This window comes from Metarhizium acridum, assembly GCF_019434415.1.
Source record: "Metarhizium acridum strain ARSEF 324 chromosome Unknown scaffold_573, whole genome shotgun sequence".
Classification (NCBI taxonomy): domain Eukaryota; kingdom Fungi; phylum Ascomycota; class Sordariomycetes; order Hypocreales; family Clavicipitaceae; genus Metarhizium; species Metarhizium acridum.
Genome location: NW_027094043.1, coordinates 101187 through 120258, shown reverse-complemented (window position 1 = coordinate 120258; position 19072 = coordinate 101187). Strand labels below are relative to the sequence as shown.

Below are 19072 nucleotides of genomic sequence, written 5' to 3'. Positions count from 1 at the left end.
AGGAGCTTCACAGTCTGTCACAAACGTGGGCATGGGACTGACGTGTATTTATTCCCCGGGGCGTAGCAGAGCGTAAAAACTGTACACTGTGCCACTATAGTTGCAGTGTATACTAGGATGTGCAATTACTGCAGTAATTGCAATACCAAGTGGTGCCTAAATGTTGAAAAACGTCTTGAATGCTGGAAAATCGGTACGCGACACCACCGTGGTTAGGCGTCTTGTAGCGGAATATCTAGCTTACTGTATGATAACGACGTCTCCGCAAGTGCACCAGACGCTACATGACACATTTCGCATCAAGTTGCCACAAGATGGCGCATGTCTTTTGCGGAATAGACCCCCCAAGCCTCCCCAAAAAGTCTGGCTGATATAAGAGTTTGATGTCTTGGTAGTTGACTTCATCGGGAATGACGCCACCAGCAACAATCAAGCCAAAGAGAAGAGGAACTTGCCCGGAAACGCTGGCAATATTCTCCTGGCCGGTTGTATTGACTAAGAGCATGGCAATCTGGACAAAAGAACAGGTCCATGCGGCGACACAGCTAGCTGCAGGCGGGTTATAGCGCGCCTCCTGGGTAAGAGACGAGCCTGGTACTTTGAACAGCCATGCCATGAAGGTGGAGAGAAGCGAAACCATGAGACGGAGGAGTATTGACTAAGTATACAGAATCTAAATATGCGTCGGGCTATTCTTTCCCTTGGCGAGGCTGGTGGCTAAGAGATGGGCAGGGAAAAAAAATCAATAGAAAGCTGGAAGCTGGCCACTTGATGCCAGCTGCAATTGCGAGCGGCGGCCGTAACGGACCGCACTTGACCCAAATGAGTATCACCGTTGACAGCCCACTGAAGACCTGAGGACAGAGGAAGGTACGGAGTTTTCAGATCCCGAAGATCCGCGCCTGAGCGAGAAGAATGATTGGACTCGCGGAGCAGTCGACTGACTCTGAAAAAAGGTGGAAATTGCATTCTCGCATCAAGAGCGCCTCCGACTGACCATTCGACTCAGTCTCTTCGCCTTACTATCGACCCGACTCCACGACCGAGTTTTGCCCGCAGCCAGGTCAACTGCGTAGAAGCAGCGGTTCCAGGACCCGTTCGAGATAGAACAGACGGAAACGGCCAAAACGGCAATATGAGGCACGCGAATCAAAGGGGTGCCGCCCGCATCTCACGGTTCTTATTTGCCGTCACCTCGTCCGCAGTGCGCACGACAACGCAACCGCTGTGGCTGGGCGAAATTCAGTAGAGCCTTGCCCAGGTGGATCACGGTGGACATCAAAGGACACTTGAACCCGCCCTACCCGCAACGTCCCGCAACATTCAACGCTTGGCGACTGAAGTTTGCACCAACCAGGGCAAAGGCGCTTACAATATTCGGCAATGCCTAGTGTAGACTCCTAGAGCAAGCCTTTGGTAAACAGCAAATTACGTCTTGGCGTGTAATTAGCTCTTACAGGACGCTTACTTCGCAAGACCCTAGGTCCTGGGATGGACTGCGCTCCATCTGTCAGGTCACAATATTAAACAATTTTACCTGTATGCAGTCAGCGTCTCGGCTGCACAAGGGGCTTGCGTCAATTGGAAGCCACAATAAATGAGATGTTTGGTCCCAGGCGGCGAGATCGCGGCTGAACATCCATTAGTTGACAAGAGGGATTTTTTTCACTTCCTCCTCTTCCGGCATCTTCGCGAATTCTTCATAACGTCCAGCAGTACCAGTACTACCGACTGCCCAAGTAAAAGACCCCCAACTTGTTTGTACACCGCTTCTGCACGTCCGTACACCGCAACTTCAGCCGAAGATGCTTCGGAGAGCACGAGCTTCTGCGGCTCGGGCTGACGATTTGCATACATACGCCTTGGAATGGCCTCAATCACAGCGCTGGAACCCAGACTATAACGTCCCCCGCAACTCTCTCGAGGATGCTGACAGCCCGGCAGAGTCTCCAACACCGACATGGTCATCAACTCAGCCCAAGGAGAATCCAGTGGATACGGAGGCCACACCAAGGAGGGAAGGCGGCCGGTGTAATACTACGGTGCATGCCCAGAGCCATCGTGAGGCGACTGGTTTTAGATCTCAGCTGCCGGAATTATCTCATTGGCTTGAAACGCTTTCGGAAATTTACATGAATAATCTGGAAAATCGTGCGCGTTGGGACCCCCGCTGGTTGAGCATTACCCGACGTGAGCGGCACGAAGGCCTTGCGTCCAGCACAATTACCATCCTTGACTACATCAACGACAAATCGGGACCTCTAAAAACGACTACTACCGAAATAGCTCAACTATGTGTCGCTTTGCAGGAAAGACCGGAGGAATGCGCGGTTCGAGTGTTGATGGTGAACGACTTGAGTCGGTTTGTCATGGGTGCCTTGGGACAGCTGTATGCGGTTGATCCAGAATTTTGGTTTGACCATCTCACGAACTCTGGTTACGCCGCAAGCGACAGTCAACTAAAAGTCTCGAGCGCAGTATGGATGAATTGGGCGGAACGAGAAACTCGCTTTCGTCATCGTTCGCTCCCGGGCATCGGTCAACGTACTCAGTGGAATACTCCAAGCAGAACTAAAGGTCGGAATTGGGGACATGTTAGATGGGCACGGCTAGGCTTAATGCATTATTTGGGGAAGAAGGGCTTCAATGAAGACGAGATCGAGTGCCGGCTTGGCGATGGCAGGTGGCTAGTCGAACGCGATGTGTTTCTGGACAAGTACGGATTTTTCATGACGCGGCGCAGACTACTCAGAAACGCTCAGTTGGCGAAACGGTCATCCAAGAAAAAGCCACAGGACTTATACTCAAGAGCCAAAGACTCCAACATCTACCGCGCATACAGTACCTTTGACGGTCTGCCCAAGAATGTGACGGCATGGAGGAACCGCGATTTGAGAGTCGTGGCTCCAGAAGGCGCCAGCTACTGGTCTGGAGCAGATGAGCAAGGCCGGCGGATAGGTAAAACACTGCATCTAAGAGTTGAAACAGCCCATGTTAATCATGCCATGCAGATATAATTGTCTTCGACCCCCCACGTCGAATGAAGGATGGCATAACGAACGAGGCAATTCCCTCTCTTACCTTCATGCCCAGAGCAATCGAGGTGGAATCGTATACTGACGATGATCTTTGGCGCATCGCCGGCGTAGAAGAGACCTTTCTCGACCCTCCCCCACCCTTGATCTCTAAAAAAGAAATCAAAAAGAAACGAAAGGAACAATTGACTCAAAGAAGAAATGAGAAAAAGGCCTCTGGATCCAAGGAGTCGCGTCGCAATGAAGCCACCGATGAAGAATTGGGCATCAATCTCGAGTCTGGGTCTGAGTCTGGGCTTACCAGTGATGACGAGTACGATCAAGACTACAACAATGAATTGCGCGCTGAGTATAAGAATCCCAAGCCTCATTCTAGGGATCGGGACTTTGCCAGAAAATACGCACTCTCAACATCCAATCTAGTAGAGCGTCTTCTGACTGCCACTCCAACACAAGCACTTTTGGGTGATGAATCGCCTATTCCGGCTCTACTCTACCGGCTTGTTCTCGACGATTTTTGGCAGCTTTTGGCAGAGATGCGATTGCAGCTTGATCATTTAGATAATGACCTGACAGCAACGCTGTACGAACAGCTTGTCGAATCTGTTGGCAACTCCACGCGGCAGAATCTTACCTGGATGCGGTCTACTCTGCAAGAATTGCGTGACTGGTCTAATCACTTGAGAAAGTCTGGGGCCACTTTGAAAGCAACCCTAGACATTCAGCAAGAAATTGAAGAATTGAATGCAGACGTTCAGGATCTGCAGCGTCGAAGTGAACAGACAATGAACTTGCTAGTGTCGTCAATGACACTTGCCCAGTCGTCAACGGTTATTGAACAGACGTCTGGCATTAACAAACTCACCGAGCTGGCATTCTTTTTTATTCCCGTGTCATTCATTACGTCCGTCTTCTCCATGCAAGTTTCCGAGCTCACATCGGCCCCGCCACGAATCTGGATTTGGGGCCTCTCATTATCAGTCGTTGCCTTGGCGACCTATTTAATCCGGATATCACTGCGATCACCCTCCTTCCGTATCGTACTGTTGCATTTCCGAGCAACAATCATCAATCGGTTTTCTGCTCCCGGCGCAGGCACGGCCTCTAGGCGTCTAAACACGGTCGGCAATCGTGCAATCGCCAAGTTTATATTCTTCTTCACCGCTGTCATGACCATGTTTTCCATGGTGATTATTCCAGTTTTGCTCCTTCTATTTCTTCTAATGGGAGGCCTCTGGCTTGGTTTCACAGGCGTGGCCTTGTACTTTATAGTCACCAGATGGCCCGAAGCTGCCGTGCTAGTCCCCTGCTTTATATCTATTCCGGTGGCACTTCTCGGGATGGCTGTCTGCTGGCACTGGCATGAAGAGATTTCGGACGGATGTCTGGCGGCGATAAATTGGAGCGTTGAATGGATAAAGTGGGTGTTTCCGGCGCAGTGGACGTTGGATACAGTGGATGATGAGGACTTGGCCAAGGAGGGTATCAATATTTACGCGCGGCAGGCGCTCGTGCTAGCGACATAGAATTGCAGGTGCCTCTGGTCCCATGGTTACATGACACAGGCAGGATATGAGACCTAGTGTAACTGAAGCCATGGTACATCGCCGAAGCATGTTGTCGGTTTTACGGTGGGGGGCAAAAAGTATTTGGCCAGATTAGTGACCTGGCTGTCACGCTCTATATGATTACATACTATAGTGTAATAAGTGGTAAAAAGTATTTAATCAAGTCAAGTACTTGGTTATTACGCTTTATATTCTAATATACTAGTGTATACTTTCTTGGTGGGTAAACATACTCCGCTACAGACTGTAGGTCCTTTGGCCCTGTGTACCAAGTAGTGCTTGCAATGTCTATCAATTTTCTTCTTCTTCTTCGTATAAAGCTAATAATTACACCGTTTTATAGGTATTAGTCCACTTTCTAGGCATTCAGATATGTATAACCCGCATCAAGAAGCGTCATTCTTGTGATGCGGACGATCGCAAGCAGGTGTACCGGACACAGTCCAACGCACAGTGCTCTTCCCGACGGTTCTTTCATACAGAAGTGTTCTATAGTAGATATGACGGGAGGTATTCATACAGAAATGAAACAAGAATCACTCTTCTAGATCTTGACCAGCCTACATAGTGACTCTGCCATCATCAGCGAGACGTTGAGGCATCTTCAGAATCCAGCGCTAAATAGCTGCTGGCGTAACGTTTAGTGCAATGCCATTCATGCCAAAAGTTGTCCAAGTTGCGATGTAGTCTATATAAATCTAGTTATACAATGAGTCCTTGAATGAAATAACTTCCCCGTGAGTCCGCCAGCCAAAAACCACAGTACAAGTCTGCGACAATCCTTGAAAGAAAACTCACATCCGTCCAGCTTTACAAACATGTGTTGGGCGCTAAACACCACTCAATGACCTCTCCGGATTCCTCCGCCCTCCGGTCACTTTGGGCATGCGATTTCAACAATCCTCACCCGGCCGCAAACTTGGACAGGGCCCTCAGCCGAGGCCCCCAAACCCAAAATATGACGGGGGCCACCCACCCAATGGCAATGCTGAAGAAGGCCAGAATACTCGTCCCCCAGCCGTACCCCAGCTCCTCGTACAGGTACGGCGCAAACAGGGGGAACCCAAAGCCCGCCAAGCTCCTGAGAACCGCGCACGCGGCCATGGCGCTCGCCGCGTACGTCTGGTAACAGTCGACAATGTACATCTGCATGCCCTGCAGGCAGCAAATCACGCCGACGCTGCAGAGCAAGGCGCCGGCGTCGGGCATGATCCAGTGCGCGTGGCCGATGCTCCATCCGTACCAGAACAGGCCGACGGTCAGGACGACGGATCCAATGGCCAGGCTGGGCATGCGGAACTCGGGCCGTCCCACGCCGCCGTTCCTGCTCTTGAGGGCGCCGTAGACGCGGTCGACCATCTTGAGCTGCAGGAAGATGCCGGCAAAGCACCCGATGGCAATGGAGAGGTAGTTGAGCCCCCCCACGCCCTTGGACTGGCCGTACACCTTGGTCCAGATGTCGGGGAACGTGGCAAACATGAGGTACAGCGTGCCAAAGAGGTAGGCCATGTAGACGGCGATGCAGGCGACGATGGGCTGCGTGGCAAACATGCGGACGGGCCGCTGCACGGCGCGCAGCAGCGTGCGGCCAAGAGTCTCCTTGCCCTCGCCCGTGTACAGGTCCCGGTTGCCCGTCTCCCGGGCGAGGCGGTCCCGCCGCCGGCGGAGGATGGTCGGCGGGTGCGACTCCCGCAGCCACGCGAGGCCGACGGCCTGGACGACGGCCGCGGCGATGCTGGTCGAGTAAAAGACCCATCGCCACGTCGAGTACTGCGCGATGAAGGCGCCGGCGATGGGGCCGATGACGGGCCCCAGCATCGGGCCCAGCGTGTACGTGCTCATTGCCTTGCCGCGCTCCTCGGGCTTCCACATGTCGCTTTTTTTTCGTGCGTGTCAGCTGGGTCGGAGACGATTGGGGGCTCTTGTGACGTTTCCCCCTACTCACCTCACTGCGCCGCCGCCCACGGCCAGTGGCGCGCTGCCGCCAATGCCGGCTAGGAAGCGAAAGACAAACAGCTCGGCCTTGGTGTTGGCAAACCCGCACGCCAGGTTCCACGCCAGGTACCACAGGTTGGTGATGTGCAGGATCCTCACTCGTCCGTACAGCTCGCTCGCGGGGCCGAAGAAGATGGGTCCCACGGCGTAGGCGAGGATGAAGATGGCCAGGGAGAGGTACACCTCGACGTTGCCCTTCATGTCGAGGCTGCGGCCGAGGTCTTCCAGCGCGGGGGCAATCATGGCGCTGGAGATGGGGGAGATGAAGACGAAGAGGGAGACGGTCAATGTGGTTTTCCACTTGGTGGGCCGGGGCCAGTTGCGCGGATGCTCGGGGTCCGAAGGCGTCCATGCTACGAGGTTTGGGTCGGGGTTCTTGGGGGACTCGGAGTCTGTGTTTGCGCAAGACGGTTGCGCGGATTCGGGGTCCGCATTGTCGGCGGGCTGCTTTTCAGCCATGGTGGTTTGACGGCCTTGAACAGGAGAGCAGGGAGTGAGTGCGAGGGCCGCCAGCTGTAGGATGGATGCATTGGCTCCAACTTTGGAACAAACGTGTCCAGGTGGTGATGCATATATATACATGGACGTCTCGCGATGGGCACTTACACCGTACACGACCGGCCGCTTGAGCGGGTCCGGCCAATCAGGGACTCTTGTTATTGTTCGGGCCCGATGAGGTCGGTCAGGGCCGAGGAATCAGCCAATGGTGTGGGCGATTTCTTCGGCCCCGTGTCTTCGCTTCCACCCGGGATATTGTGCCAAGTGACAGCGGGACTGGCAGCTGGGACTGACACCTGAAAATCTCCGAGAGGTACGGAGTACATGTGCAAAGTCACAAACCCACATCACGCAGAGTCAACAATGGCTGCTTCACAAAATGGGCAAAAGAGCGCAAAGTATTAAAGAGCATCACGTCATTATTAAAAAGAAACAAGGGAAAAAACACGCCTACGCAAACCATCGGCTTAATCCGTCTTCTTCTTGGTCTCCCTCGCAGCCTTCTTCTCCGCCTCGCTCACAATCTCCCGCGCCCTCTTCTCCTTGTCCTCCAACACCTTCTTCAAATCCTCAACCGTGTCCTTGAGCAGCTGCTCCCCCTCGTCCCAGTGCTTCGCCGCCACGTCCCCGATCTGCCGCAGCTTCTTCACCACCTCGCCGCCCTGCGGAACCGCGTCAAAGTACTTCTGCAGCCCGGAGCCCTCTGCCGCCTTCCTGGCCTTCTCAGCAGCGCCCCGTACGTACTCCTGCAGCTCATCCACGCTGCCCGACCTCTCAGCCGAGCGGAGCCGGTCAAACAGCTGCGACAGACTGCCCTTCTTCAAAGCCTCGGCATTCTCCTCGAGCAGCGTCTTGACCTGGGGGTTCTTGTCCAGGTACGGCTTGGCCGCCTCCATGCCCCTTTTCCACGCCTCGTCCCCCAGGCCCCTGACCTGCTGCGCCCTCTCCTCGAGCAGCTTGCGCGCCTTGGCCAGGCTCTCGTCCGACACGCCGCTGGCCAAAACGTCCCGGAACTGCGCCCACGTCTGGTCGACCTGCTTCTTGGCCTCGGGGCCGTAGCTCTCCGCCATGGCCTTGAGCTCGTCGATGCTGCCGCCAAACTTGTCCTTGACCCGGGGGTGGTTGTCCAGTATGTCCGAGAGCGCGTCCTTGGACAGCTCCGCGATGCGCCTCGACATTTCGGCCAGCACGTCGACGGCCCTCGACGCCGTCTCCAGGCTCAGGCCCGCCTTGGAGACGTCCCCCAGCTTCTTGTACGTGTCGTTGACGATGGCGTCCACCTCGTCCTTGTGGCTGTCGCGCACCGCCTCCCAGTCCTTGAACGCCGCGTCCACGTAGCCCCTGCCGCCCGGGATCCACGCCGCGTACGAGTAGGCGAACCGCTTGATGGACTCGACGGCCTGGTCGGCGCTGGGCGGGCTGCTCTGCAGGGCCTTGGCGGCCGCGTCGTACTTGCTCGCGGCCTCTGCGGCGGCCTTGTTGAGCCTGGAGGCGGTGCGGCCGGCCGGCGTGAACGAGTAGACGCCGAACACGACCGCGGCGCCGACCACGCCGCCCACGACGCCGGTCGCAAAGTTTGAGCTGGACGGCGAGGACGAGGACGAGGCGGTGCTGGTGGATTGGTAGCGGAGCCGGCGGGCGGGCTGGGGGAAGCGCGCCCGTCTGGTGACGAGCCGGGGCAGTTGTCTCGACAGCATATTGAGCTCCGGCGACACGGGGGGAAAACCTTTGGTGAGTGCGATATCTTGCGTGCGGTGGTGGTGTGCTCAACTGGTGGGTTGGGAAGACGAAGATCAGGGCTCGATTGAAGTATTTAAAAGCTACAGCTGGGCGTTGGCAGGGACAAAGAGATGACTATTGCCCATTAATGACACATGATTCACGCATGTTGCAAGGCACATGAGCAGGTTTTGCTCATGGCCGTTTATAGACAGCTCCGGGGAGTGGGTTTCGAAGCTCCTCAATCGATGACGTCGGCGGAGGCCGATGCGCCAACGGCTAAACTGCATTTTGTTGCGCCCGGACTGCGCTCCGTATCCCTCCATGTCCATTTGAACGTGCCAAGGTGTGTTTGTCGTACGAGACCAGGATCCGGTGCAATATGAAAACTCATCGTCGAAAAATACCGAGCTCTACTAAGGGCTAGTCATTTCTAGTTACTGGTTTACAAAGGCTATCTACTCCGTACTAGTTGGGTGCTTTTTCTTGTAGTAACTAAACGCTACACTTGCAAGGCTTTGGGCAGTACGCAGTACCGTCGACCTTTAAAGACAGAAATATGGGGCCGTTACGAAATTCAAAAGGATGCAGGCTCAATTGGGAAATGAGGAGCTATAGCGATTGGGATCTAGACCTGTGCAATGGTTGTTACGTCATACTGTTTCACGCGAGATTTCCCCAACGGGAACGGCTCGCGAGTAGACAACCCTACACGGCAATACCCGTTGCCAGAGCGCTGCGGTCGCCAAAGAGAACGAGTTCAATGTATGGCTAGACATGTTTACCTTGGTCATTACGTCTTCAGGCTCTTCTCGACATGCCCCAGTCTCGAATTATTAACGTCAAGGTCAAGCCAATCTGGAATCCTACCTCCATCCCTCTCATATCCATCTCCTTGAATCGCTGCACTGAAACACCATCTTTCCATAGCCACAAGTCTTTCGTCTCCGTCTGCCACTTCTCGACTGCTTCCCACATCTGCTTCAACACTGAATCATACTCCAGCGTGCCCAGGTTGTGCACCTCCTCTGAGTCGGCTTCCAAATCGTACAGCTCCTCCGGCGGTCTGCAGATGTAGCTCTTCAGCGGCCGCTTGCCAATACTTGGCGGCGACGTATTCCGCATGGCTTCAAAGGAGAGTGATGCGTACACGTCCATTGCGAATGGAAAGCCGAGCTTCTAGCACACATTGCGGTGGTATTTGTACCGCCGATTTCGCATGTATCTCGTACGCCAATAGTTGGTGATTTCGTGGAAAGTGTCTGAACCGAATACGTGATCCGTCCTTCTTGGATGGTAGTCGAGTCCACAATTGATAGGATCGATCATCCCTCACAGGATCCAACGCAGCCTTCAGACGGCTGGCGATTACCTCGACCTACCTAGTCGAGGAGCGTTGCCAAAACATCAATATATGACACCACGTTCTCGTTGATGACGCCGGCGTCCTTTCCTGGCACACGAATGATGAATGGCAACCGCACGCCAGCGTCATAAATTGTAGTCTTTGAGTTAACAAACGGTAGTCCGTTACCGCTCAAAGAGTACCAAGGTTTCGTCTGCCAAGCCCTGTCGCTCAACAGCCTCCAAGACAAGGCCGATCCCCTGATCCATTCGGTGAATGGGGCGGTAGTATTCTGCAAGTTCTTGTCTGACCGCCGGAAGATCCTGCACAAATTGGGAAACTTCAACTTCGATGCGGCTAAAAATACAATCCTCTAAGCGGGCATCATAATTACCGTCCACATTCCCAAACCCTCCACGACTTGCCGGCACTCGGTGAAGATCAACATAGCCCATCGTCAGATAGAATGGGCGATCGTCTTTTTTGGCTTCCACGAAGAATTCCTCAACCCGGTCTGCAAACATGGCTGTGATTCGAGAGTCGCTCTTTTGCGCGTTTGTCACGAATATCTCTCTTCCTGCGCAGCATGAAGCTTGTCCAAGATACCAGTTTTGCAGCCAATATCGTTGAAAACCTGCGGAGCGGTTTCAGCATTCTTGCATGTTTGAAAGCCATTGGGTTCCAATACCAACCCGTAGCTGTCATTTTCATGCGTATGCAATCCCGTTTAAACGGTTGCCCTACTGCCGCTACATGAAGCCTCACTGGCAAAGGCCATGTCAAAACGAGAACCTGATGGCGCAAGCGAGTCGAGGCCTGGTGTCTGTAGCGCTTTACATCCATGCGTGCCAACTTGCTCCCACCCAAGATCGTCCGCAATCATGAGCAGGACATTTCTTTTCTGCGCCATGGTTCTGGGGTTCGTGCCAGGTTCTTAGGCATGTCGAAGCGGCGGCTCCAGGTTTCAAGTTCAACATCAGATAGCACTAAATCGCTTCGGTCCAAGACTGCGATACAGAGTCGTCCATATCCTCGTTGGAGACGGAGCCGCCCATTTCCATGATTCCGTACATGTCCCAGGACAAAAAGCTTTGCAAGTCGTCGAGGTCAAGCGCATTACACATTGGTTGCGTTGCCCCAAATTTGCGAAGTGGATGGAGCGGAACTGGTCTCTCATGCTGCAAACTGGATCGCACCGACTGTTCTTGGCTGAGGCCTACGAGCTGGTGAGCCGCAGCACTGGTTCCATCCCAGGACGCCGGCCCTCCAGCATGAGGATTCTGAGTGCTCCAGCTGGCGGTTGGTGCAGCGGCATCACCATCCAAGCCACCGGATTCGGTGGTCCCGGAGCGAGCGAGTGAATGAAGAGAAAGGGGAGGGAGATCGTAGTCTCCCGGTTTGTCCTGCTTTCCGCTCGCGTTGTTTGGTCTATGCGCCAAAACTATCAATGTTTATTCTGTTGAAACTCATGGTTTAATAACTTACAAAGCTGAGTGGTGAGATTCAAGATGGTCATCCGCTTCAAGACTACTCAAAAGGTCATCGCGAGCCACTGTTTTCTGGACCTTGGATAGCCATCGCTCAATTGTTGCAGACTACAAAATAAGGAAGAGGTTAGTGCGGCATAAAAGGGGTCGGGGCCTCGACGTCTTACCAATGACTGGGCGATTGGAAACAAAGCGGACATCATTCCCAGAATCCTGTTGTTGCTCTCCACCGCCTTCACCGCATCTCTCAGCTTAACTTCTGCATCTGGTCTATTGGGGTCCAGCAGGCGGGCAACGTAGTATAACATGACGCGACTGCTGTCGTAGACAAAAAATGGCAACAAGCTGTCTGAGAGAAGTCGCGAACCGTGCTCTGCAGCTTCCGCTAGTATATCCGCGATTTGCTGGGCATGATAATAAGCGTTGGCTTGGGCTGTCTGAAGGAATTCCTGGTGTTCTGGAGGGAACGTGAAGGGCTTGGGAAGTTTAAAGAGGTCGGGCATGGTGAGCTTGAAAAGTTCCAAGTAATTATGGTGATAAGTGCAGTGAATGAGCACAAGTGCACCAAGTTGGTTTGAGTCCAGCCGTGCATAAATTGTTTCGGTGGTGTACTCGACGAAATCTGGCAACTCTCTTCGCCATAAATGCAAGTCTGCATCCAATGCCGCGAAAAGAGACTCTGGCTGCCAGGGAGGTGGTCCTGCATGTAAGTGATTGACATATCGGACTATTCTTTTCCACAATGTCACAACTCGGATATAGTAAGCCATGATGCCCATGTTGGCTGCGGGTCGTCGCGGAACGATGGCGGGTGGGAGAAATTGCAAGACATGGCCGACACCGAGTGTCTCGGTGACAGACGGTATCCTCAGCCCAAAGTTTCGCTCGTTACTGGGAAGCTGAATTTTAATGTCATTCTCTCGTAGCAAGGTGAGTTGATCGACACCACTGCCCGCCCAAGCATCAAGGACATAACAAGCCCACATAAGTCGTCGTCTACTCTCTCTTGACGCTACCGAGGGTGCATTACTATCCTCCTCGGTGCATAGAATGTCCGAGTTATACTCGGTGTTTATCTTCAGGGCATGGGCCATTCGGACAGCGAGGCCGCTAATCATGAGCGCCTGGCCATATTCGCCAAGTCGGAAATGAAAATCATGAAGAAGAATTGCCGTCTATGGCCTGGTTAGCATCCTCATTCGAAGAGCCACCGCGACTTCTTACCATGAGACTTTGGACTGAAATCTTTCCGAAATTGGCCAGCATCAAAAATTCAGCCCTTTTCGCCCATTGATTTCCTGCATTCTTTAGGTATGACGGCGGATGGTTGGCTTCGCCTGGTTCAGTGCTCAGAACGAGAAATCTGGACAAACCAATGGCGTCAGTGTCTGCGCTTTTCTCTCAAAAATAAACTGTTGCAAAGCCGACTTACTTTGCACCGTGTGCACAAATGACGTGCAAAAGTGCGGACTCATCATCAGAGCTGAAGCCCTTGTCAAGCTGGCGCATAAACGACGGCTTGTGTACAAATGCGAAGCATCGGAGAGGATGGACATTAGAAAAGTACTGTTCAACCACCCGGCGGAGGTTCCGAGTTGCCGGTAAGGCAGGAGATAGCAACCTGGGCGTGAGATGGTCAGCGACGTTTAAAGCCGACATGTTTAAAGGCTCCCATCATGACCTTACCATGCTAAGGGATGCGAGCTCAACTGTTCATTTGATCCATTCTGCGAGGTTGCACCCGTAACGGACGTCGCAGCAGCTTCGGACACAACAGAAGCTTTTTCGGTAGCGTCATCTGATACCTTGTTGACGCTCCCTCGGACCGATCCGCGCTCATCCGTCTCAGTCGGCGTGATGCCCGTCATGCCATCTCGCTCCGTCGGACTGCCATCATCCTCATCGACGGAAGCCGCCTGTGATCGGTTCAGATTGCGAGTCCATCTCGGCGCAGCGCCGCCGTCGTAAACACACTGAATCAGCTTCGCAGCACACCGGGCGCACTTCGGCCGGTCGCCATTACACTTGGTCTTTGACAAGCGACAGCTCTGGCAAGACCGATACGTCCGGATTTTCCTCAACGACATGGGCGACAGCGAAATTCGGTTCCCGTTTGGAGTAGATCCATCGTCAGCGACACACTCCAGCTGAAGCCGCTCGCAATTGCGGCAGCCATTGGGGCGGCCGTCACATTTGACCTGCGTGTTTGGTTAACCTTTCTTTTTTTTTTGTCTGCGAGTTCCACCAGCAGCTTTCCTCTTTCAGGAGCTCCTACCTTGCGCGCACGGCACACTCGACAACCCATCTTCAGCAACGCCGCAGCCAAGAAGATATTTCAAGAATATAGATTCACACTATACACATGATTAAAGGCTGAAGACCAAGTTCCGACACACGTCTGGCCGGATGCGAGAGAGACCAGAAACGCATCTTCAACGCAAATTGTCACGTCAGCGCACCAGAGACAGTAGGAGCGACCGACCGAGGCCGTACCTCCAACTGTGATTGGTCCACAGGGCAGCAAAGCACAGCGAGGGCCCGACTTCCGCGGCTGACGCTAGCGATGGTCCTGGTGACGTGATCGAATGCTGGCCGCTGCTGGCCACTGCTGGCCATTTTAGGTGAAGGCGTCTTCTCCCATCATGGTTGCGTGCTGCGGAGATGCGCACAATATGCTTTGCCCGGCCGGGGGAATGTCTGGCGCCTGCGGATGTCTGATAACTCTGAAATTTCAGTATGTATAGGTATACACTGTACTCCGTAGATTATTTGATTATTAAAAGCATGGCGGTAAGAAATAAAGGAATAGCAAACGCACAAATGATGTGTCCCTCCCATTGGCCGATGGCCCACGGGCATCTTAGGTACTAGTAGGTACCTGGGTACTTGATAGCCGACACTCCGAACTTATCTTCTGCACAACTCAACTTCCAAACAGCTCTGCTCGTATATTACCGAGTACACCGACTGCAAAGCTGTTGTCCGGTAAATGCCGTGCTTCTGGACGATGAGCTGATCTCTGTTCCCTTGTTCTTTGCACTAGACACATTTTGTACTTACCATTCATACAGGACGAAAGTCCATCGAGCCACCCTGAACGAGAATCCAAGCCTACGAGCCCGGTAACCTGGAAGAACATCCTCAAAGTATACCAAGAGCAAACTAATAAAACGGCGAAACCTGTCTTTCGTCTTCCCTGAACTGAAATTCCCGAACCGCCGTGTCTAATACCTGCATGTCCCCGGCCATCCTCTTACGTTGGTGGGGACACCGCAACACTGGATTGATCATTGTTGTGATGCTCTCCATGGCTGGCAACAACCTGTGTTTCGAATCTGTGCGTGACCGGTTAAATTGTACCACTGATTTCGGCCCTAATTCTGATATCCGTAACCGCTGATACAAACATGATCCCACTTGTTGCCGTGAAACGCATCATGTACTGTTCTTGTACTCATATGCGCCTTGTCGGTAGAGAAGAGGTGATATGCCTCGACTCCAATACGGCACTTCATATTTGGTTGAGGAATAATGTCAAGTTCGGCATAGCCCGCACTGGGTCTGCTGACGGGACAACACCGCGGTAGATAGCCAGTCGCCATTGACGAGTTTCTAATGATCGTTGTCACGGCCACTACATGCGTCAACCATCATCTTAGAATTACAAATAAATATAAAATAATATTTACTAAGATATTTCACGTGTAGTCTCTGAGGATCCTACTTGATAACAAAATTATCTTTGGTTTCCTGCTGATTGCCCAATCCTTTAACATGTCACTGTATTCCACTGCTAGCTTTTAGCTTGCGATACTAGTTTTAAAGGCTCTAAGGGGATTCCAGCATATAGTGAAAAGAAAGTAAGATATTTCTACCTTACCCGGCCATGCCTAATCTATTTAATCTTTATATGTAAATTTTCATTTTCCTCTGTAATAACCAGATTTTTTACCTTTTAAGTATTGTCTAATAGTTTTACGATCACCTTTTAAATGATTAGCTAAACTTGTTAAAGATAAAAATAATAAACTCTTACTAGAATCATCTTTAAATTCAGCTAAGATACTAATAGATGCCGGATGTTTAACTGAATAAATATTACGTTTTTCAATTATTAATTCCTTTATTTTATCTAAAGTTAATAAATTTATACCTTCAGACTCTTCTATTTAATCTAAAGATAAAAAGAAAGTATCTAAATATACTGCTGTAACGGTGGCTTAGGTTCTAAGGCACAGTAGGTCTGTTTCTTAGGAAGTAAGTCAGGTTGAATGCTACAGAGTAGCTTTTGAGCAGTATCACAATAAGGCCGTTAAGAGTATAACTCTCAATAGTAAAACTATTGCTTAGATTGATCAATAGAGATCTAGACTATCTGACTATGGGAATACCTCCTCCTTAAGTACTCGTCTATCTCTCTATTGTAGTCCTGGATCAGATAGATCCCATCTGATCCCCCGTGCTGGATCAGGTTGATCCCCTCTGATCCATTGAGTTGGATCAGACTGATCCCATCTGATCCCCTCACGTGACCTGCGATCCCGTCGGGCCCCATTCTTGTCTGCATGCTGGCGGCCCATGACGCCGGCCAACTGCTTCAGGTACCCTTGGTTCGTAACATAATACTCCTCCCCCATTGGTCTTGTCCTCAAGGCCATTTCGTTTCGTCCGGTAAGTATTCTCTTCCTTCCCCTCTTTCCCTTTTTTCTTTCTTCGTCATTCTTTTCACAATGTCTTCTGACCGTGTTTCGAAACAGCGATCTCGCCCTAACCAGAAGATTGATCGCAAACGTCTTTCCGAGTTCATATCTGCCTTTGGCTTCGTCATGCCTTCCTGCGATTCGTGTCGAAAAAACAATCGAGAGTGCATTGTCGCTGAAGGGAAAGACAGGTGCAGCGAATGTGCTTTGCGTGGTTACACCAGCTGCAATCCGGGCGGAACGTCTTCGGATGCTTATAATCGTGTCCTTCGCGAAAAGGATCGTCTCGACAGAGAACGTGCTTCGGCCGAGGAGGATTTGGAGCGGGCGATGGCTCGTTTGCAAAGGATTCGTCGTCAGGAGAAATTTTTGCGACAAAAGGCTGCGGAGATGATTGCTCGTGGTGTGGAGAGTCTGGACGAGTTAGAGGCCCAGGAGCGTCTGGAGTTGGAGTCCAACATGCTTAATCAGACACCCGAGTTTCTAGCAGACTTGGGTTTCCCTATTCCTGATGAGTTTTTATTCTCTGGTGGAACTGTTCAAGCGACGTCGAGCAGTTCGTGAGATTCTTGGCTGGTTCCCAGGTGTTTTCGGAGTTTGGATATCCCTTCCATTTAACGAGATAATGACGATTCTTTGTATCTCCCCGTGCTTTGAGTATCCGTTCGACTTCGTATTCGTTGGTATCTTCCGTTGTGATGTTGGTAGCGATTGTAGATTCATCTGGTGCTTTCTCTAGTAGCGATATATGAAATATGGGATGGATTTTCATTCCATCTGGTAATGATAGTTCGTAGTTGGTATTCGAGATTTTCCGTTTGATAAGGAATGGTCCGATCTTCTTCCAGTCGAGTTTGTCGCTGGGTCGCTTAGTTTTGATGTTTTTGCGAATGAGGTATACTTTATGTCCCTCCTCTAGGATTGGCGCTGGCAATCTCTTTCTGTCCGCGTAGTGTTTCATTCGGTTCTGCAAAAATATCCATTCCTGTTGCAAGTGTTTCTGTATTTCTGTCATGGTTGCTGCATGCGTTGTAGCTGCTGGCGCGTTCACATTCTGTGTCGCATGTGTCTCGATGATAGGGTCAAATCCGTAATTTGCCCTGAACGGTGACATCTTCATGTTGTCAATTTCGGAGCTATTGTAAGCCCATTGTGCTAGTGGTAGCCATTCTACCCAATCATTCTGTTGGTAGTTGACATAGCTTCGCAGATATTGTTCGAGTATTTGGTTCAAGATTTCTGTTTGTCCATCTGATTGTGGGTGGAATGCCGTTGATAAGCTTTGTTTGATCTTCATGGTTTCCATGAGGCATTTCCAAAAGTTTGAGGTGAACAATTTGTCGCGATCCGATATAAGCTTTGTTGGTAATCCATGTTGTGCAATGACTGTTTTGAAGAACATATACGCTAAGTCCTTGGTGTTGCTCGATTCCTTGTATGGAATGTAGTAGGCGTATTTTGTGAGTTTGTCCACAATAACTAGGATGCTGTCGTAAGCTACTCCTGTCATGGGTTCTTTTGACTTCGGTAGTTTGACGATGAAGTCCATTGTAACAGTTTGCCATGCTCTCTCAGGTGGCGATATCGGTTGTAATTCTCCGTATGGTGCGTGTCGCGCTGATTTTGCTTTGTTGCACGTGTCGCATTTCTTGATGACTTCTTGTACCATTTTTCTGCTTTCTGGGAAGTCGTACGATCTTCTTAGCCTGCTGATCGTTTTCCCTACACCCTGATGTCCGTGTAGTGGGTGCTCGTGTATTTCCTTGACAAGCTGTTCTTGAAGTGTACTGGGAACATACTGCCGTTCATTGTACAAGAAGGTCTTGCCTTCCTTGGACAGATGCGTTTCCGTTTCCCAATTGTCCAGATAGCTGTCATTCTTAATGCATGATGCGATCCGATGCATCCATGTTTCATCTGGCTTGACTTGCCATGTCATGTTGATTTCTCGGGTGCCTAGCACAAGGTTCCCATCCTTGGTGGCGCGTAGCAAGGGTGCATTACTCACTTGCTCATCCGATTTCAAATCCTCTCTTCGGCTGAGCGCGTCTGCTCTTCCGTTTTCGGATCCTTTACGGTATATGATTTCGAAGTCATAATCCGTGAGGGTTTCATACCATCTGATCTGTCGTTTGTTCAGATCCTTTGTGGTCAAGAACGATGTGAGATTCTTGTGATCGGTATAGACCTTGATTTGATGCTTTGCTCCTATGAGATAGTGTCTCCATTCTTTGAAGCACTCAATGATAGCCATGAGTTCTTTGTCGTGGATCCCATAGTTGAGTTCGGGTCCGTGGAGTTTCTTCGAGAAGAATGCAACTGGGTGCAATCTTCCTTGATCATCTCGTTGTCCAAGCTGTCCGCCTAGTGCAAAGTCTGAGGCGTCCGTTTCAAGCTCATAAGGTTTGTCCTGATCAGGTGCTTTCAACACAGGTTCTGACGTAACTAAATCTTTCATTTTCTGGAATGCCGTGGCTTCTGGTTCGTTCCATTGGAAGCCGACTTCTTTCTTTGTTAGGTTTGTAAGAGGTCGTGAGATGTCTCCATATCCGCTCAAGAACTTGCGGTAGAAGTTCACGAATGCTGTGAATCCTCTAACTTCCTTCAGATTCTTTGGTGTAGGCCATTCCTTGATGGTTTTGATCTTATCCGGGCTCATTCGTATTTCTCCGTATGTGAGCACGTACCCTAGAAAGTGCACAGTGTTCTGGTGGAACTGGCATTT

At 51.3% G+C, this 19072-nt stretch overlaps 6 protein-coding genes across 6 annotated transcripts; 1 reads left to right on the top strand and 5 right to left on the bottom strand.

The window, feature by feature from the left end:
- Window positions 1-1805: 1805 nt before the first annotated feature.
- On the top strand, window positions 1806-5262 carry J3458_020322 (uncharacterized protein; the record flags this gene model as incomplete). Its single annotated transcript, XM_007812270.2, has 2 exons — window positions 1806-2958; window positions 3012-5262. 2 exons carry the CDS (start codon window positions 1806-1808, stop codon window positions 4559-4561), a joined length of 2703 nt encoding a protein of 900 aa, XP_007810461.2. The 3' UTR covers window positions 4562-5262.
- On the bottom strand, window positions 5072-7125 carry J3458_020320 (uncharacterized protein). Its single transcript, XM_066121971.1, has 2 exons — window positions 6549-7125; window positions 5072-6479 (listed from the first exon to the last, which is right to left on the bottom strand). Exons 1-2 carry the CDS (start codon window positions 7055-7057, stop codon window positions 5507-5509), a joined length of 1482 nt encoding a protein of 493 aa, XP_065972961.1. The 5' UTR covers window positions 7058-7125; the 3' UTR covers window positions 5072-5506.
- Window positions 7126-7563: 438 nt separating this feature from the next.
- J3458_020319 (uncharacterized protein) lies at window positions 7564-8793 on the bottom strand (the record flags this gene model as incomplete). Its single annotated transcript, XM_007812272.2, has 1 exon — window positions 7564-8793. One exon carries the CDS (start codon window positions 8791-8793, stop codon window positions 7564-7566), a length of 1230 nt encoding a protein of 409 aa, XP_007810463.2.
- An 823-nt stretch (window positions 8794-9616) lies between these two features.
- Window positions 9617-9973, bottom strand: J3458_020318 (uncharacterized protein; the record flags this gene model as incomplete). The annotated part of the gene is made up of 1 exon (XM_007812273.2): window positions 9617-9973. One exon carries the CDS (start codon window positions 9971-9973, stop codon window positions 9617-9619), a length of 357 nt encoding a protein of 118 aa, XP_007810464.2.
- A 372-nt stretch (window positions 9974-10345) lies between these two features.
- On the bottom strand, window positions 10346-10684 carry J3458_020317 (uncharacterized protein; the record flags this gene model as incomplete). Its single annotated transcript, XM_066121970.1, has 1 exon — window positions 10346-10684. The coding sequence occupies one exon, from the start codon at window positions 10682-10684 to the stop codon at window positions 10346-10348; it is 339 nt and encodes a 112-aa protein (XP_065972960.1).
- Window positions 10685-11146: 462 nt separating this feature from the next.
- Window positions 11147-13734, bottom strand: J3458_020316 (uncharacterized protein; the record flags this gene model as incomplete). The annotated part of the gene is made up of 6 exons (XM_007812274.2): window positions 11147-11588; window positions 11646-11755; window positions 11815-12822; window positions 12872-13010; window positions 13080-13268; window positions 13334-13734. The coding sequence occupies 6 exons, from the start codon at window positions 13732-13734 to the stop codon at window positions 11147-11149; spliced, it is 2289 nt and encodes a 762-aa protein (XP_007810465.2).
- Window positions 13735-19072: the final 5338 nt, after the last annotated feature.